The sequence below is a fragment of the Scyliorhinus canicula genome, chromosome 9 (assembly GCF_902713615.1).
Source record: "Scyliorhinus canicula chromosome 9, sScyCan1.1, whole genome shotgun sequence".
Classification (NCBI taxonomy): Eukaryota; Metazoa; Chordata; class Chondrichthyes; order Carcharhiniformes; family Scyliorhinidae; genus Scyliorhinus; species Scyliorhinus canicula.
Genome location: NC_052154.1, coordinates 168,682,344 through 168,702,915, shown reverse-complemented (window position 1 = coordinate 168,702,915; position 20,572 = coordinate 168,682,344). Strand labels below are relative to the sequence as shown.

Here is a 20,572-nt window from a genome sequence, read left to right as displayed (position 1 = left end):
CAGCATAGAAAGAGAACATCCAGCCAGTCATACCTGCGCTGGTTCTCCATAACAGCTACTTAGCTAGTTCTACTCCCTGCCTTTTCCCCATAGCCCTGCAGATTTTTTCTCTTCAGACAACTATCCAATTTCCTTTTAAAAACTATGATAAATCTGCCTCCCAACACTCTCAGACAGTACATCCCAGATCTTAACCACTCAAAAAAAAAAGGTCCTATTTCATGTTGCCTCGGGTGCATTTGCCAATTGCCTTAAATTGGTGTGACCTGATTGTTGGCCCTATCACTAATGGGAACAGTTCCTCCCTATTTGCTCTGTTTAGCCCCCTCATGATTTGAAAACACCTGTCAATTTCTTTATAAAGAGAACAGCCCGAGCTTCGCCAGTCTCTCGATGTAATAGAAGTCTCTCATGCTGGGCATTAATGTCGTGAATCTTTTCTTCACCTTCCAATACCTTCACATCCTTCCTAAAGTACCGACCTGCTTCTGTAACCACAGCATTTGTGGCCAATAGTAATCCCTAGGATGCTGAGAGTGGAGGATTCGGTGATGGTAATGCCCTTGAATGTCAAGGAAAAATAGTTAGATTCTCTCTTGCCAGAAATGGTCATTGCTTGGCACTTATGAGACATAAATGTTACTTCCTGAATTTTATGGCGTCTTGCTGCATGTGGGCACAGATTGCTGCTTCACCTGAGGAGTTGCAAATGGTACTGAACACTCTGCAAACATCAGTGATCATCCCCACTTCTGAGCTTGTGATGCAGGGAAGGTCATTGGTGAAGCAGTTACATATTGTTGGCCTCAGAACTCTTGTAGTGTTGTCCTGTGGCTGAAATGATTGACTTCCAACAACCACAATCATCTTCCTTTGTGCAAGGTATGACACTAACTAATGGACAGAGTTGACCCTGATTCACATTGACTCAATTTTGCTAGGGCTCCTCAATTCGACTCTTGGTCAAATGCTGCCTAGTTGTCGAGGCCAGTTATTTGTTATTTCTACCTCACCTCGTGCATTCAACTCTTTTGTCCATGTTTCGACCAAAGCTGTAATGAGGTCAGGAACCAAGTGGCCCTGGCAGTACCCAGCCAGGCGCCGTTTAGTACTGGTGCCCACAAACAGGGATCAGGCATACTGGCACTTGGAGGTGGTGGGGTTCCCTAGGCAATCGGAGGCCTGGGTGTTCGGCCTCTGGCCAGGGTGGTACCCTGGCACTGATGCCACACGTGCATCTTGGCACTGCCAGCTTGGTACTGCTACCTGGGCACCCTGGCAGTGCCTCCCTGGTGCTAGCCTGGCCAAGCTGGCAGTTTTCTCACGCCGGGGATCGGGCCCGATGGTGCCCCACTGGTATGTTGTGGGGTGCGGGGGGGGGGGGGGGGGGGGGGGCTCGAGGGCTCCTTAATAGGGTTGGCACCCCGATCTCTTTTTGCACTGAGGAAACCTTTGGAGCTCCTCAGTGTAGAATATGCAGTCCAGTGCTACAAGCGCTGGGAATGGCCCTGCAATTCTGCCCAGAACAGACTTTTTCTTCCAGTTAAATCGTGCCACTTGTCTTTTGCACTGATGTACTGAACTTCCCTATCTTTGAGGATGGGGATATTTGTGAGACCTCCTCATTTTTCACTGCCACTTATGACTGTGTGTGGCTAGATTGTAGTGCTTTAATCTGGTTTATTGGATGTGCGATTGCTTAGCTCTGTGATCGCATGCTGTTTATGTTGCTTAGTATGCATATAATCCTGAGTTTCCTCAAAAATGTCTGCTGTTCCATGATTGAGTTGAGGCTGATATAGGTCTCTAACAGGAAATTATATATGAGAATTGATTTCTTCCAGCTTCCGTTTCTAATTGCAGCCATTAACCTGTGGCTAGTTTACTCTGTTAAATATATCAGCTAAGACCATCTTCTCCTCTCTCATGTAAGAAACCTTTAGACAGTAATTTTGGAGTCCTGAGCAACAGTCTTCAAAGTCAATTTGATGGGTTGTTTAGTGGCTTAAGTGCTCTTGATTCCAATGCCTGGTGGCCCATTTCAATATTTACTACCCCTGGCCATAGATACAAGCTTCAGCTTTATCACAGATCAATATAACCACTACAAGGTCTTTCTTGATCTATGATGTGGAGATGCCCTCGTACGAACGGGATATGGTGCTCGACTCATTGATCGACAGTTCCAACACGCAACAGCAAAAAACCGCATCGACCTCCTCAGAAGACAAACACGGGACACAAACAACAGAGTACCCTTCGTCGTCCAGTACTTTCCCGGAGCGGAGGAACTGCGACATCTTCTTTGCAGCCTTCAACACGTCATCGATGAAGATGAACATCTTGCCAAGGTCATCCCCATACACCCACTATTTGCCTTCAAACAACCGCGCAACCTCAATCAAACCATTGTTTGCAGCAAACTACCCAGCCTTCAGAACAGCATCAACGACACCACACAACCCTGCCATGGCAATCTCTGCAAGACGTGCCAGATCATCAACATGGATACCACCATTACACGTGAGAACACCACCCACCAGGTACGCGGTACATTCTCGTGCGACTCGGCCAATATTGTCTACCTCTTACCCTGCAGGAAAGGATGTCCCGAAGCGTGGTACGTTGGCGAGACCATGCAGACACTGCGACAATGAATGAACAGACATCGCACGACAATCACCAAGCAGGAATGTTCCCTTCCAGTCGGGGAACACTTCAGCAGTCAAGGGCATTCAGCCTCTGATCTCCAGGTAAGCGTTCCCCAAGGCGGCCTTCAGGACGTGCGACAACGCAGAATCACCGAGCAGAAACTTATAGCCAAGTTTCGCACACGTGAGTGCGGCCTCAACCAGGACCTGGGATTCATGTTGCATTACATTCATCCCCCACCATCTGGCCTGGGCTTGCAAAATCTTACCAACTGTCCTGGCTCGAGACAATTCACACCTCTTTAACCTGGGGTTACCCCTATCTCTGGATCTGTAAAGACTTAATTACCTGCAAATGCTCGCATTCTAAGCATTGTCTGGCATCTTTGAATTTGTCTATTTATATGTTTCTGGAACATATCTCTTCATTCACCTGAGGAAGGAGCAGTGCTCCTAAAGCTAGTGTTTGAAATAAACCTTTTGGACTTTAACCTGGTGTTGTAAGTATTCTTACTCTTTCTTGATCTAGGCATTTCTTGGCTTTGCTGATCACGTGTATGACTGTTTGTCCATTCTGCATCATTGCTGTTCCAGCCCAAATTGAGATATGTTACATTGTAGGGTGATATTCTCCCTGAGAGTTTCACAGCAGAGGATTAGGGTGGTTGCGACTGCTTGGCTTGAGTCGTTGCAACATCAGTTCTTGTGATTCGCCGTAGAGCCATCCTGCATCCTACTGCATCAAATCTCCAAGTGTTTTTGTAATATCTGACAGATGTAGAAGAGATTTACACAGATATTGAATAATTGTAAGCAGTCTTTGGATCCATGTTAAATTAGTCAGCGATGGCAAGTCCAAAACTGCTTTAACATTGGTTGGTTCAATTGTTACAACACCCTAGTTGTGCGAGTGTGCGGTCAATTCCAGCCCCACAGACTCCGGAGTCCCAACATAAGTGAATTAATCAATAATTTGTGTATTTTCCTGAGATCTTTAACCCTTGACTGCTCCAATAAGTTACAGGCATCTGATTTATAAATAAAACCTTCAAAAACTGTTTATTTATAAAAAGAGTAAAAGATGAACATATAATGGAACAAAATGGTCTACTAGTCTAACTATCCCAAAACACCACCCCACCGCATCATCCAGACACATACAAGATAGACACACGGTGGGAGTAAGGATGGTTAAAAAAATAACAGGAATTCAAAAGGGTTTGAGATGAATCCTCGGTGCTGAGGTTGTGGTCTTTGTGGTCAGTGATTTTCCAAGGATGCGAAGTGTTGAACTCCTCGGTTGGTTTGCCTTTTCTAATGGTTGTCTTCAATTAGAACGTGGAAGCAGTAGAATTATCTTCAGAGTCACTTGCATTTGTAGGGCCTCTGCCAGACTAACTCTCAGACCCACTGAGGTAATAATAGAATTCTTCACCTGAGGATTTTGCCAGGTTTTAAGCTAACTCTTCTTCCTGCAGATGACACTGGACTAGATCCTTCCGCAGATTGAACTGACTGCACAGAGAAAGGTCTTTAACCTCAGGTCATCAGTTGAGAAAAGTCAGTTTCAGTTCCCAGCCTTTTACTCACAATGGAACATTCACCAGCCGGCTGGAGGGTACTTTAATTGCCAGCCGTAGCTGATAGAAAGCGGGTTTTACATCACCAGCCTTCCAAACAGAGATTTAAAATTCTCACAGACCTGAGTACTGCCTGCAGTACAGGCCTGGCTAGAACCAGTTTAAATTGGCGAGTTGCCTATGCTGCCTTCTAGTTCTAAGCCCCAAAAGTGAAACTACTTTACAAAATGGAGCTTGTCCTCCAGAATATTCTGAAGTGCTTGACCAATTACCAGTGAAAATATGAAAAGGTCTGGAATCCCAGAAGAGGTGATTGGCTGGTAGCCGAGTCCATCAAAATGACATCACGGGTTATGCCACAGAGCATACTGAATCAAAGGCATCTGCCGAATCAGTCCAAATAGCAGCTTGCAGTGGGTGGTTGGGGGGGGGGGGGGGGGGGGGGGGGGAAACCAAGGGCTGGATTCTCCGGTGGCCGGACTCTCCGTTTTGCCAGCGCCCGAGGGTTTCCCGACGGCGTGGGGCTGCCCCGCAATGGGAAACCCCACTGACCGGCCGGCATAACGGAGAATCCCGCCTGTGGGTCGGGGCACAAAAGTGGCGGGGCGGAGAATCCCGCCCCAAAAGTCTGTGATTTTAAAACCAGGCTGCAGGACAGGTATTAAAAAGATACGAGGACAAAGGCAAGGGGCCACAAGAGGATCCTTACACAATACAAAGTTCTCTTCATGTAGCAAGTAAAAGGTATTTCTTGCCCAGGAAGTTTCAGTTTGTCAATACAGCACCATGTCTGTTGCATCAATAAAGAAAACCTTCCAGGTAGTTGTTTTAAAGAATTGTATCTTCAAACATTGTCCAAAACCAATTGTTATCAAATCATCTGCAATTCCCTCTATCCCTTGTAGCCCTCCACCAAATTGCCTGCCTTGCGTTGGAAGACTTTGGACAGTGACCTAATCTGAAATGGCATATGTTTTCAACAGTATTGACCGCGTGGCATGTGGAAAGTGGTTAGATGTGATGATTGTACTTTAAATCTCATGTGCCAAACCCATTGTAGATTAGGAGAATTATGAAGGCATTTGCATCTTGTAGTTCTGTAACTACATTTTCTGTAGTTGGTACAGGATAATTTTCCTCTTTGATGGCTTTGTTTAATCATTTCAGGATTTCCTTCAGCTTAATTTAAATGGTATGTGGCATGTCAATCCAGACTTATTGCCTTGCCAAGCCTGATTCAGTACTTTCCATCAAGTTATCCTGTATGGCAGCACGGTGGCGCAGTGGATTAGCCCTGCTGCCTCACGGTGCCGAGATCCCGGCTCTGAGTCACTGTCCGTGTGGAGTTTGCACATTCTCCCCGTGTTTGCGTGGGTTTCGCCCCCACAATCCAAAGGATGTGCAAGGTAGGTGGATTGGCTATGCTAAATTGCCCCTTAATTGGAAAAATGGAATTGGGCACTCTAAATTTTAAAAAAAGTTATCCTGCAACATTACTGGACACTAAAGGATGTTTTTATATTAAGCATTTCTTATTCAGTGATTTATAGTTTTCAAATCTATATACTGTTACATCAGTAGATGGCACACTTATTAATTTCCTCAGTTATATGACTTGTATACTCTGCCTGAAGGCATGTCCTTGGCTCATGGTGCTTCATTTTTAAAAATTAATTTACGGGATGTGAGCGATGCTGTTTAGACCAGCATTTATTGCCCATCCCTAGTTGCTCTTCAGAAGGTGGCGATGAGTTACCTTCTTGAATCGCTGCAGTCCTTCAGATGTAGGTACACCCACAGTGCTGTTAGGGAGGGAGTTCCAGGATTTTGCCCCAGTGACAGTGAACGAACGGCGATATATTTCCAAGTGGTGGGGTTCCCAGGTATCTGCTGCTCTTGTCCTAGATGGTAGTGGTCGTGGGTTTGGAAGCTGCTGTCAAAGGAACCTTGGTGAGTTACTGCAGTGCATCTTGCAGATGGTACACAAGGCTGCCACTATTTGGCGGTGGTGGAGGGTTTGAATGTTTGTGGAAGGAGGAGCAATTAAGTGTGCTGCTTTGTCCTGGATGGTGTCAAGCTTCTTCAGTGTTGTTGGAGTTGCACTCATCCAGGTGAGTGGAGAGTATTCCATTACCCTCTTGACTTGTGCCTTGTAGATGATGGACAGGCTTTGGGGGGGTCAGGAGGTAAGTTACGCAGATGTAGAATTCCTAGCCTTTGACCTCCCCTGGTAGGTACTATATTAATATAGCTAGTCCAGTTCAGTTTCTAATCAATGGTATCACTCAGGATATTGATTGTGGGGGATTCAGCCAAGATAATGCCATTGAATGTCAAGGGACGGTGGGTAGATCCCCTCTTGTATCAGGGGATCAAGGGTTATGGGGAGAAGGGGGATGAGAAAATATAAGCCATGATTGAATGGCGGAGCAGACTTGATGGGCTAAGTGGCCTAATTCTGCTCCTATGTCTTATGATCTTATAGGATATGGTCATTGCCTGGCATTTGTGTGGCGCAAATATAACTTTCCACTTGCCACAAGCCTGGATATTGTCCATCCTGAGTTATTTTTCTTGGCAGTTTTTATTTCCTCAGTACCTGTAGCTGTAATGGGCTGAGCATCAGTTTCAGGGCTGTAATTTCAATGCCAGACTGAATTCAGGTCGGGAACGGAGAAATGGCCAATGTGGAACCTTGGAGTAACTTTTTGGGGAGGCAGCCAATTATCGGGCTTCTTCCGGGAGCCGTGTCCAATTATAAAATGGCAGGCAAGCTTTGCAGTCGGTGTGACATTATACAAATGTACAGCATGTAAAGAGCTCAGGCGCGATTCTCCGCTCCCCATGCCGGGTGGGGCCCAGCCCGCAACCTGCCTTTCTCCATCGCGGAAGTCAGGACAGTAACCCGTGACTGCCACATCTGCGCAGAGTGCAAACCGCACTTCTACCTCCCCGAGCGCGCACACCTGATCAAAGCATCTTGACTTCAAGGGGCCCCTTCCCTCTAACAACCGCAACATTTACTTCCTGGCGGTAATCGACAAATTCTCCCGCTTCCCCTTCGCCATTCCCTGCCCCGACATGACCACATCGACTGTCATTAAGGCCCTCCTCTCCATCTTCTCCCTGTTCGGCTACCCCGCGTACATACACAGTAATCGGGGGTCCTCCTTTATGAGCGACAAGCTGCGTCAATTCCTGCTCAACAGGGGCATTGCCTCTAGCAGGACGACCAGCTATAGCCCCCGGGGTAACAGACAGGTCGAGCGGGAGAATGGTACCATCTGGAAGACCATACTACTGGCCCTCCGGTCCAGAGATCTCCCTATTTCCCGATGGCAAGAGATTATCCCCGATGCCCTACATTCTATCCGCTCATTCCTCTGTACCGCAACAAATCAGACACCTCATGAACGTCTTCTTGTCTTCCCAAGGAAGTCGTCCTCCGGATCCCCTCTCCCGACGTGGCTGGCCGCCCCCGGACCCATCTTGCTCTGGAAGCATGTGCGGGTGCACAAGTCCGACCCGTTGGTGGAACAAGTCCAGTTACTCCACGCTAACCCGCAGTATGCGTATGTGGAGTACCCCGATGGTCGGCAGGACACGGTCTCCCCCTCCGGGACCTGGCACCCGCCGGCGTGTGGCCTCCCCCCCCCCCCTTCACCACAGACCCCCCCCCTGTTTTTTTCCCCCCAGCGCCCCACCCAGGCCACCCCTTCCCCATCCATGGCGTCTCCACAGCCAGCTCGGGTGACGGAGACTGTCCAAGGACTATCGCTCCCGGACTCCAGGACGTCAGCGGAACCACCACCATCGGCTGAACCGACGTCACCTACTCCACTGCGGCGGTCTGCCAGAACGTCACGGGCCACGAAAAGACTGATTGAATCGATTTAAATTACAACAGCTCCATGGACTTTCTTGGGACTTGGTGTAATATTGCTAATTGTCTGGGCCAGTGGGGAGCCAAAAATGTAATAAAAGAAAAGAAGAGAAAATTTTTGTTCTCCCGGCTGCTACTCATGCCACCAGTTCTCTCTCTTCCACGCCCCCCCCCGCCCCCGGCTCTCGTTGATACCCCCTCTCCCCCCCCCCCCGGCTTCTTTCTCCGCAAGGGGTGAATGTGGTGGTATGATTTGCATAGCTGTCTGCCATTGGTGCAGAACACCGGCTTACCATTGGCCCTGGTCGGTCATGTGCCTCTCGACCGATTGGTTGAGACCAGTCATGTGACGGCTCTCCGATTGGTCGAGAGGCTGAGTTAACCACGCCTCCATACCGAGGTATAAATAGTCAGAACGCCTGGCGGTCGTCCATTTATTGTAGTCGACCGCAGGGCTAAGTTCTAGCTTATTATAGCCTAACGTTTGTACAGCAACTCGTCTCACGTGCAATTGATGGCTCATCAGTACCCAATTTATTATTTTTTCCAATTAAGGGGCAATTTAGCATGGCCAATCCATCTACCCTGCACATCTTCGGGTTGTGGGGCAAAACCCACGCAAACACGGGGAGAATGTGCAAACTCCACACGGACAGTGACGCAGAGCCGGGGTCTTTGCGCCATGAGGCAGAATGCTAACCACTGCGCCACCGTGCTGCCCTTGTAAACCTTTATTGACAATGCAGACACAGTTTGAAATGAAACCAAAACCCACAGACATGCAGCCACCTTTTTTTAACATGAAGTCAACTAAACTTTTAACCCTTTTCTGAACAGAAACGCAAAATTAAACTTGCTTAAAGCTATGGGTTCTAATACCCACAAATATAATATAGATTACATAAAACTACCTGTTTCCTGACATTGGGCTGGATTGTCTGTTTCTGAGGCAAAGTGCCGGCAGCAACGGAGAATCCGTAGTGCTCCATGACGGGAAAATCTGCGCGAATCGCTCACTGATTCCGGTACCGTTGAGGAGCTAGCGCCGGCAGCACGCGGAACATCCATGGATTATGCAGAGAACAGCCGGAGAATCGCTGGGTCCCAGGCCGCGCAGGCACATGGCTGACGATCTGAAGCCACACATGCCTACGACCCCACCGGTTGCACCAGGAAAAATGGCGCTAGCCGTGCTGTACCGCATACCTGCCCAGTCCGACCCCAAAGCCCACTCCCTGGTCAGCCCCCACAACTCCATCCAGCCCTAGCTGAGGCTCCCCAGCCAGCGGCACGAATCCCGGCATGAATGTAGCAGCGCTGGACACTATCCGCAGCCAGCACGTCGGGTTCCTGACTGCTGGGAACTCGGCCCATTGGGGCAGAGTATCGCGGCTGGGCGGCTGATGATGCACCAACGGCGTTGCGACTGTGCTCGCCGTGTGTCCGAATGATGGCAATTTGGAGGGGGCAGAGCATCACAAACAGGCGTCAAACAGGAGTTTTCCCCGATTCCGGCGTCGTGCTATGGAGAATCCCGCCCATTGGGTCTTGGGGTTTCCTTGGTATTCTGCATTTATGGAACATGGAGCATATGAAATAGGAGCAGGAGTAGGTTATTTTGCCCTTAAAGCCTGCTGCCACAGTTAATACATTTCAGTGGTGATTTCGATTGAAATTGTGATATGCTGATGTGAGAACACATTTTTAGATATATGCTTGTATTGCTGCAAGGCTTTTGTCAAATTGAACTGAATCAAAGTAGGGTGTATTGTAAATAAAAGAGTAGAACAATGTAACTGAGCATCCCATGGTATACTAGAAAACACCGGAGTTGCTCACTTGTTGCTAGCTGATGAATAGGAAAGCACATCTGACGGCAGTACGGGAAAGAATCCAGATTCATGCTTTCCCTGCCCAGCATCAAATCCAGCATTAACCTCACAGAGTATTTTATTTTGCACCTTTTGTGTCTGCAATCCCCAACGCGAGTCAGTCTCTTGAGTATCTGTTGTGGCATTAGAATTGAAATCTCAGTCTTCAGCAGGTTTTTGCAGTACTATATGATACTGGTCGTATATCTCCCCAGTTTCTTGTATTTATCTGTTAAACCTACATCTCGCAAAGCGATTATTCATGCACAGTTACAGTATTGAGAAAGGTTTATCAACACTGGTAGTATCTGGTCTCTATTTCCAGCTTTGGTTCAATCCAGCTAGGTGTAGTAGCATGTCTTCCCTATTACTGTTCGAAGTTTCAGCATCTGCACTTGTTCATTCTTCTTGCTCAGCTCCATTGCAAGGATATCGTTTATTCAGGCTGCTGCAAATCTCTTCTACTTTTCTGAAGAACTTGAGCTGCAGATGTGGAGGGCCAGAGATAATGGCAGAGCATATCCTGACTCCATCTTGAACACGCTGCAATTGTCAAGCAACTATTTATTTTTTTTAAAATAATTTTTATTAAGATTTTCACAAAATATAAACAACAAAACAATATTAACAAAACAACCGTGGTAAAAACCCAAGAACAACACCCACCCAACTTCAAAAGCAACTGCAAACAAAAGAAGAAGAAAACAACAACAACAAAAAACAAAAAAACACCCAAACAACAAAAGGGAAAGAGATAACACCCGCCACATCCCACAAACCCATGTACACAATTCTCCCTCGCACCGAACCGACCCTGGATCCCACCATCCTCGACACCGTCCTTGCTACCCCCATCCAAAACTCCCCCAGCACTGGGCACACCCAAAACATATGGGCGTGGTTCGCTGGGCTCCCCGAGCACCTAGCACACCTGTCTTCTCCCCCGGAAAACCCACTCATCCTCATCCCAGTCATGCGGGCCCTATGCAGCACCTTGAACTGTATAAGGCTAAGCCTCGCACAGGAAGAGGATGAATTCACTCTCTCCAGGGCATCCACCCACGTCCCCTCCTCAATCTCCTCATCTTCCCATTTCCCCTTCAGTTCCTCCACCGAGGCCTCGTCTGCCTCCTGCATTACCCGGTATGTGTCCGAAATCCTCCCTCCTCCAACCCACACCCCCGAGAGCACCCTGTCCCGTACCCCACGTGGGGGCAGCAAGGGGAACCCCTCCACCTGCCGCCTGGCAAACGCCCTAACCTGCATGTACCTAAACATGTTCCCCGGGGGGGAGCCCAAACTTCCCCTCTAACTCCCCCAAGCTCGCGAACCTCCCCTCCACAAACAGGTCCCTCAACCTCCTAACCCCTACCCTGTGCCAGCCCAGAAATCCGCCATCAATGCTCTCTGAGACAAACCGATGGTTCCCCCGTATCGGGGCCTCCATCGAACCCCCCACTTCTCCCCTATGCTGTCTCCATTGCCCCCAAATTTTGAGGGTAGCCGCCACCACCGGGCTCGTGGTATACTTCGTTGGAGGGAGCGGCAACGGCGCCGTTACCAGCGCCTCCAGGCTCGTGCCCACACAGGACGCCACCTCCATCCCCTTCCATGCTGCCCCTTCCCCGTCCATTACCCACTTACGCACCATCGCTGCGTTGGCAGCCCAATAGTACCCACAGAGGTTGGGCAACGCTAGCCCCCCCCTAACCCTGCCCCGTTCCAGGAACACTCTTCTCACCCTCGGAGTCCCATGCGCCCACACAAATCCCGTAATACTCCTGTTGACCCTTCTAAAAAAGGCCTTTGGGATAAGGATGGGGAGGCACTGGAACAGGAACAAAAACCTCGGGAGCACCGTCATCTTAACGGACTGCACCCTCCCCGCCAGTGACAGCGGTAACATATCCCACCTTTTGAACTCCTCCATCTGCTCCACCAACCTTGTGAGGTTGAGCTTGTGCAGGGCCCCCCAGCTCCCAGCCACCTGGACTCCTAGGTACCTGAAGCTCTTCCCTGCCTGCTTCGGTGGGAGCCTACCAATCCCCTCCTCCTGATCCCCCGGGTGCACCACGAACAACTCGCTCTTGCCCAGGTTCAGCTTATACCCAGAGAAGCCCCCGAATTCACTAAGAATCCTCATCACCTCCGGCATCCCCCCCACCGGGTCCGCCACATACAGCAACAGGTCGTCCGCATAAAGCGACACTCGCGACCTCCTCCTATTCGTGGCTACACTCGCCATCGGGGCCTCATAGAGCAACCTCACCCAACGGACAAACTCCTCCCCAAACCCAAACCTCTCCAACACCTCCCACAGATACTCCCACTCAACCCTATCAAAGGCCTTCTCCGCATCTAATGCCACCACTATATCCGCCTCCCCTTCCACAGCCGGCATCATAATAACGCTGAGGAGCCTTCGTACATTTGTATTCAACTGCCTTCCCTTCACAAACCCCTTCTGGTCTTCATGAATGACCCCCGGCACACAATCCTCTATTCTCGTGGCTAGGATCTTTGCCAGCAGCTTGCCGTCTACATTTAGCAGCGAGATCGACCTATGTGACCCACACTGCAGAGGGTCCTTGTCCCGCTTCAGGATCAAGGAAATCAGCGCCCGTGACATAGTTGGGGGCAAAGCCCCCCCCCCCCCCCCCCCCCCCCCCCCCCTCCGTTGCCTCGTTAAAGGTCCGGACCAACAGGGGGCCCAACAGGTCCGCATACCTTTTATAAAATTCTGCCAGAAACCCATCCGGCCCCGGCGCCTTCCCCGACTGCATGCTCCCTATCCCTTTAACCAACTCCTCCAGCTCGATCGGCGCCCCCAGTCCCTCCACCTGCCCCTCCTCCTCCCTCGGAAATCGCAGCTTGTCCAACAAGCGCAACATTCCACCCCCCTCCACGGGGGTACAGACCGGTACAGTTCCCCATAGAAGTCCCTGAAGACCCCATTAACATCTACCCCCCTCCGCACCACCTTCCCAGCTCTATCCGTCACTCCCCCAATCTCCCTGGCCGCGTCCCGCTTTCGGAGCTGCTCATCTTCTCCCTATATTCATACACCGCCCCCTGTGCTTTCCTCCACTGAGCTTCCGCCTTTCTGGTAGTCAGTAGGTCGAACCTGGCGTGAAGGCTACGCCTCTCCCCCAGCAATCCCTCCTCCGGAGCCTCCGCATATCTCCTATCCACCCTCACCATCTCCCCTATCAGTCTCTCCCGCTCCCTCTGCTCCCCCCTCTCCCTATGGGTTCGGATGGAAATCAACTCCCCTCTAGTCACCGCCTTCAATGCCTCCCAAACCGTCCCCACTCGGACCTCCCCGTTGTCGTTAGCCTCAAGGTACCTCTCAATACACCCCCGAACCCTCCCGGCCACCTCCTCATCTGCCAGCAGCCCCACCTCCAAGCGCCAGAGCGGACGTTGGTCCCTCTCCTCCCCCAGCCCGAGGTCCACCCAGTGCGGGGCATGATCTGAAATGGCAATGGCAGAGTATTCAACATCCTCCACCCTCGAAACCAGCCACCTGCTTAGGACAAAAAAATAAATCCTCGAATACGCCTTATGCACGTGGGAGAAAAACGAGTTCTCCCTGGCCCTTGGCCTCGCAAACCTCCAGGGATCCCCCCCCATCTGGTCCATAAATCCCATCAACACCTTAGCTGCCACCGGCCTCCTACCCGTCCGGGACTTGGATCGATCCAATGGGGGATCCAGCACCGTGTTGAAGTCCCCCCCCCCCTCCCCCCATGATCAGGCCCCCCACCTCCAGGTCCAGAATGCGGCCCAACATACGCCGCATAAACCCCGCATCGTCCCAATTTGGGGAGTAAACATTCACCAACACAACCCGCTCCCCCTGCAGCTTACCACTCACCATCACATACCTCCCGCCACTGTCAGCCACCACATTTAATGCCTCAAACGTCACCTTCTTCCCCACCAGGATCGCCACCCCCCGACTCTTCTCATCCAGCCCTGAGTGAAATACTTGGCCCACCCATCCCTTCCTCAGCCGAACCTGGTCCGCCACTTTCAGGTGTGTCTCTTGGAGCATGGCCACATCCGCCTTCAGCCCCTTCAAGTGCGCAAACACCCGGGCCCGTTTGACCGGCCCATTCAGCCCCCTCACATTCCAGGTTATCAGCCGGATCAGAGGGCTCCCTGCCCCCTCCCCTGCTGACTAGCCATAACCCATCCCCTGCCCACCACTGGCCAGCCCCCCCCCCCAGCACCCCCTGCATCCTCCAGCTCCTTCCTGACCGTTTCAGCAGCAACCCGGTACCCCCCCCCCCACCCAGACTAGGACCCCTCCTAGCCGCGCCCCTCCCTCCTAGCACTCCCGTGAGCCAGCTAACTTCTGCTGACCCCGGCGACTTCCGCCCTACCTCCGACTCCTCCCCACGTGGGACTACCCCTCCTCCTTCATGCCCATCAGCAGGTCCTCCCCCCCCCCCCCCCCCCCCCCCCCCAGAGAAAAGCCCGCACTTTCGCCCTGCCCAGCCCCGCCTCCTCTAGGGCAACTCCCATTGCCAGTCCCCCCCACCAGCTCCCCGTTTACCCCCCTGCGCGAACCCGTCCACCAGACCCATACAAAAGAGACATAATGACATCACCCCACCCACCCTAAGGCCAACCCACATCTTGCATTAAACAGAACAAGCACAAGTACATTATTATACAACATCCCCCATCTTAGACCCTCAGTTTGAGTCCAGTTTCTCGGCCTGCAAAAGGCCCACGCCTCCTCCGGGGATTCAAAATAATAGTGCCGGTCCTTGTAGGTGACCCACAGACGCGCCGGCTGCAACATGCCAAACTTCACGCTCCGTCTGTGGAGCACCGCCTTCGTCCGGATGAACCCGGCCCTCCGCTTCACCACCTCCGCACTCCAGTCCTGGAAGATCCGCACCTCCGTGTTCTCCCACTTGCTGCTCCGCTCCTTCTTGGCCAACCGGACCACGCACTCACGATCCATGAACCGGTGAAACCGCACCAACACCGCCCGCAGCGGCTCGTTCGGCTTGGGCCTCCTAGCCAGAATTCTGTGGGCCCCCTCCAACTCCAGGGGCCCCTGGAAGGACCCAGCTCCCATCAGCGAGTTCAGCATAATGACCGCATAGGCCGCCAGGTCCAACCCCTCCAGCCCCTCCGTGAGGCCCAGGATCCGCAAATTCTTCCGCCTCGACCGGTTGTCCAGCTCCTCGAACCGCTCCTGCCACCTTTTATGGAGCGCCTCGTGCATCTCCACCTTCCCCGCGACGGCCACGGCCTCATCCTCCCTTTCGGAGGCCTGCTTCTACAGCTCCCGGATCGCGGCCCCCTGGGCTGTCTGAGTCTCCATCAGCTCTCTGGTGGTAGCCTTCAACGACTCCAGCAGCTCCACCTTAAGCTCCTGGAAGCAGCGCAGCAGAGTCTCCTGCTGCTCCTGCGCCCACTGCCTCCACTCCTCCGGGCCTCGGCCGGCCGCCATTTTGTTTTTCTTCCCCCGCTTTTCCAGGGGTGCTTCCACCGTTTTTCTTCATACCCCACTCCTGGTCCGGACCATAGGACCGTAGGGATTGACTCCAGTCCCCTTCCCACGTCGGGATTCGCCGACGATGTTCCGTTGGGGGCCCTGAAAAGAGCCCCAAAGTCCGTTATTCGTGGGAGCTGCCGAACGTGCGGCTTAGCTCCGCATTGCGGCTACCGGATGTCTCAAGCAACTATTTTTAACTTGTGCTGGCAATTGATATGCTCACCAAAAATTCAAGTTATTTTAAACAATCACTTCTACCCTTGCCACATTTGCCATGCCTCTTCAAGAGCAATTAAGGCTAAGTATCAGCGTTTTATTAACAAACTGATAGTTATAAAAATGCAGGAATTGTAGGAGCCAGGGTTCAGAACTCCACAAGCTGCATTAAAGGCATTATCTAAACATCAAGTTTTATGTTGTGTAATGAACTCCAATTGGCTTTATTGGTTGGCCAATTGGAGTATGAGCTCCCTCAATGATAACTCATTGAGGGGGCCCATATAATCACCTGTGTAGGCTTTGTGAGCTAGTCTTAAGTTGACTGGACTGCTAGCAGCACTATTTGTAGCTGCTCCTCTAATATTGTTATTGTAAATAAATATTGGTATGGTGACGGAACTCCTGCCTCCCGTGGATTACCACATGTTGCATCATGTTGTATTTTCTATTGATAGGGTAAATCGGCACTATGGTCTCACCTGTTACATTACCAAGAGACTAAGGAGAAAAAAGAAGCTGTATTAGGAAGCAGCACAGGTAGGGAGTTTTCAGTCTTTGAATATACATTAATAGAAATTTTCCAAGTGTTGGTTCTGGTTATAAGGAGTGGACTCATTTCAGAAACAATTGAGTTGCATTAGGATTTTACAGTGTGGATAAATTCATATGGGCCAAATTGCCTCTAACCGTAATTCTCTTTCAGATGTTCACAAGATAAAGTTAGATAAATGTGTCAGATAATAATTTTTCTTCTCTGTGTCAGGATGGTAGGTTTCCTTATCCAAAGATATTAGCTGGGTTTTACAACATTCTAACAGTTTTGTGTTCACTTTTCATGATCCATTTATTTTATTTCCAGATTTTTGTTTTAAAAAGATCAAATTCTCAAACTGCCATGGTGGGATATAAACTTGCATTCTCTGGAGTATTGATCCAGCTCTCCAGATTATCAGCCAAGTAACTAATGCCACACAGCTAGAGCCTATTATGACTCTGCTATACTTCATTGCTGTTTATTGGTGTGCTTGGTAAGACCTGATATAGGGGGTGAAATATTCCCCTACCCGGCGGGGCGGGGGGTCCCGGCATAGCGGAGTGGCGCCAAAACTGGCGGCAATGGCCTTTGGCACTATGCCGCCCGGCGTCGGAGCTGGCCGAAAGGCCTTCGCCGGTCCGCGCATGTGCCGGCGCATCAGCACCGGTGCATGCAGGGTGGAGGGGGTCTCTTCTGCCTCCGCCATGGTGGAGGCCGTGGCGGCGGCGGAAGAAAAAGGGTGCCCCCACGGCACTGGCCCCGCCCGCCGATTGGTGGGCCCCGATCGCGGGCCAGGCCACCGTGGGCACCCCCCGGGCCCGCTCGCACCACCAATCCCGCCGGCACCAGAGGTGCTCCAATTCCCGCCGGCGGGAGAGGCCTGTCAGCGGCGGGACTTCGACCCATCGCGGGCCGGAGAACGCCGCGGGGGGCACGCCGATCGGCGCGGGGGCACGCCAATCGGCGCGCCGTGATTCCCGCTCCTGCCAATTCTCGGGTGGCGGAGAATTACGGCCACGGCAGGGGCGGGATTTACGCTGGCCCCGGGCGATTCCCCGACCCTGCAGGGGGTCGGAGAATTCCATCCAGGATGTGAGCAGCAGAAATGAAAGTGGAAATATCTTAAAATCCACATATTTGTGATCCTTAGGAATCATCCAAGATCTGGAGAGGAGAAAATTTGATGGTCTTGCCATGCCGCCCTTAAAGATCTCACTGACCCAGGATATGAGGTGAGGTCATTATCCTAACTAGTTTGTTACTTGGCTCCAAAGAAGATTTAATTTTATGTTTCAATGATCTTCTGGAAAAAGTTTAATGATTCACTTTGAATTGTGTGGTTCAGTGCTTGGTGATAGTATCATATAACAGCACACAGGGAGGCCATTGTGGAAGCAGAGTAAATCATAGAATTTACAGTGCAGAAGGAGGCCATTCGGCCCATCGAATCTGCACTGGCTCTTTGAAAGAGCACCCTACCCAAGCCCACACCTCCACCCAATCCCCATAACCCTTTAACCCCACCCAACATTAAGGGCAATTTTGGACACTCAGGGCAATTTTGGATTGGATTTGTTTATTGTCACGTGTACCGAGGTACAGTGAAAAGTATTTTTCTGCAAGCAGCTCAACAGATCATTCAGTACATGGGAAGAAAAGGGAATTAAACAGAATTCAAGAAAATACAAGAAAATACATGAGAATACATAATAGGGCAACACAATATATACAATGTAACTACATAAGCATTGGCATCGGATGAAGCATACATGGGTGTAGTGTTAATGAGGTCAGTGCATAAGAGGGTCATTTAGGAGTCTGGTGACAGTGGGGAAGAAGCTGTTTTGAGTCTGTTTGTGCGTGTTCTCAGACTTCTGAATCTCCTGCCCGATGGAAGAAGTTGGAAAAGTGAGTAAGCCGGGTGGGAGGGATCCTGGATTATGCTGCCTGCTTTCCCCCGGCAGCGGGAGGTGTAGCTGGATTTGGCATGGCCAATCCACCTAACCTGCACATCTTTGGATTGTGGGAGGCAACCGGAGACACCGGAGGAAACCCACGCACACAAGGGGAGAACATGCAGACGTCCGCACAGACAGTGACCCGGAGTAAGCTTTTATTAACTTCCTTGATTTTACAGAATTAGTTACACTTTAATCATACAGCCTCAAAGGAGACAACTTAACCCTTATGTCTTTGTAAATTCTTTGAAAGAACTATCCAATATAGCCCTATAATCCCCTGTTCTGTCTTCATATTCCTACAAATGTTCCTTTTCAATAAGAAGTTTGTTCAGATCAATTAATCCATCTTATTGGTGTTATAAACATAAAAGTGACAGGCAGGAAAAGACCAACTGGTTTATTGAGCCTGTCCCATGCTGTCCTGGTGTAACTTAACAGCATGTTATGTCCTGGGAGAAGAATAACTAACGGAGATAGACACTCTGGACCAGTTTTGTGGAGAAAATCTTTGAAATCGCTCTGAGTGTTCACAGACCATGTAAACAGTGCTGCTGGAAATTTGCATCAGATGAGAAGGCTTACAATGCCATCTGCTGGGCAGTTATGGAAACAAGTTGAAATTTGAGGAACAGAAACCGCAATCTTACTTATGACTGCTGTAATACAATTACTACTGAAAATACAACATTTACCATTCTAAGTAAAGACCTATCCGACCTGGTTATAATATTTTCTGTTTATCATAGATCAGATGCAGTTGTTTTCAAATAATTCCTATATCTCGTTTCAAATAAATTCATAAATTCCATGAAATCGCGTTATTGCAGCTATTAAGTTCTAAATAATACTTGCCTTTAGTTTTCACCCATTGGACAGCCTTAGCACAATTGTAACACTCTGGCCTCTGAGTTAAAACTTGTAAGTTCAAGCCCCAATCCAGGGATTCGAACACAAAATTTAAGCTGACGTTCAGGAACATTAAATACCAAAGGAGTGCAAAACTATCAAGTTGTGATCTTTAGATGAGATGCTAAACTGTGGCCCCATTTTCCCCCTTGGGTGATAGATAGAGATAGAGAAATACAGCACAGAACAGGCCCTTCGGCCCACGATGTTGCGCCGAACTTTTGTCCTAGGTTAATCATAGAATTTTGGACAATTTTTCATGGCCAATCCACCCAACCTGCACATCTTTGGACTGTGGGAGGAAACCGGAGTACCCGGAGGAAACCCACGCAGTCACGGGGAGGATGTGCAGACTCCACACAGACAGCGACCCAAGTCGAAATCGAACTTGGGACCCTGGAGCTGTGAAGCAATTGTGCTATCCACAATGCTACCGTGCTGCCCTTAAGAAGTTAACCTACACTCCATTATTCTACCCTAATCCATGTACCTATCCAATAGCCGCTTGAGTGTCCCTAACTTTTCCGACTCAACTACTTCCACAGGCAGTGCATTCCATGCCCCCACTACTCTCTGGGTAAAGAACCTACCTCTGACATCCCCTCTATATCTTCCACCATTTATCTTAAATTTATGTCCCCTTGTAATAGTGTGTTCCACCCGGGGAAAACGTCTCTGACTGTCTACTCTATCTAGTCCCCTAATCATCTTATAAACCTCTATCAAGTCGCCCCTCATCCTTCTCCGTTCTAATGAGAAAAGGCCTAGCACCCTCAACCTTTCCTCGTATGACCTACTCTCCATTCCAGGCAACATCCTGGTAAATCTCCTTTGCACCTTTTCCAAAGCTTCCACATCCTTCCTAAAATGAGGTGACCAGAACTGCACACAGTACTCCAAATGTGGCCTTACCAAGGTTTTGTACAGCTGCATCATCACCTCACGGCTCTTAAATTCAATCCCTCTGCTAATGAACGCTAGCACACCATAGGCCTTCTTCACAGCTCTATCCACTTGAGTGGAAACTTTCAAAGATCTATGAACATAGACCCCAAGATCTCTCTGCTCCTCCACATTGCCAAGAACCCTACCATTAACCCTGTATTACGCATTCATATTTGTCCTTCCAAAATGGACAACCTCACACTTGTCAGGGTTAAACTCCATCTGCCACTTCTCAGCCCAGCTCTGCATTCTATCTATGTCTCTTTGAAGCCGACAACAGCCCTCCTCACTATCCACAACTCCACCAATCTTCGTATCATCTGCAAATTTACTGACCCACCCTTCAACTCCCTCATCCAAGTCGTTAATGAAAATCACAAACAGCAGAGGACCCAGAACTGATCCCTGCGGTACGCCACTGATAACTGGGCTCCAGGCTGAATATTTGCCATCCACCACCACTCTCTGTCTTCTATCGGTTAGCCAGTTTGTTATCCAACTGG

At 50.1% G+C, this 20,572-nt stretch overlaps 1 protein-coding gene across 1 annotated transcript in view; it reads left to right on the top strand.

Annotated features, from left to right (window-relative positions):
• Positions 1–20,572, top strand: part of LOC119971886 (DENN domain-containing protein 5A-like) — a 387,311-nt gene that overhangs the window by 283,240 nt on the left and 83,499 nt on the right. Inside the window, 2 exon segments of the mRNA XM_038808165.1 lie at positions 16,178–16,259; positions 17,408–17,489. Of these exon segments, the coding sequence (XP_038664093.1) occupies positions 16,178–16,259; positions 17,408–17,489 (164 nt within the window).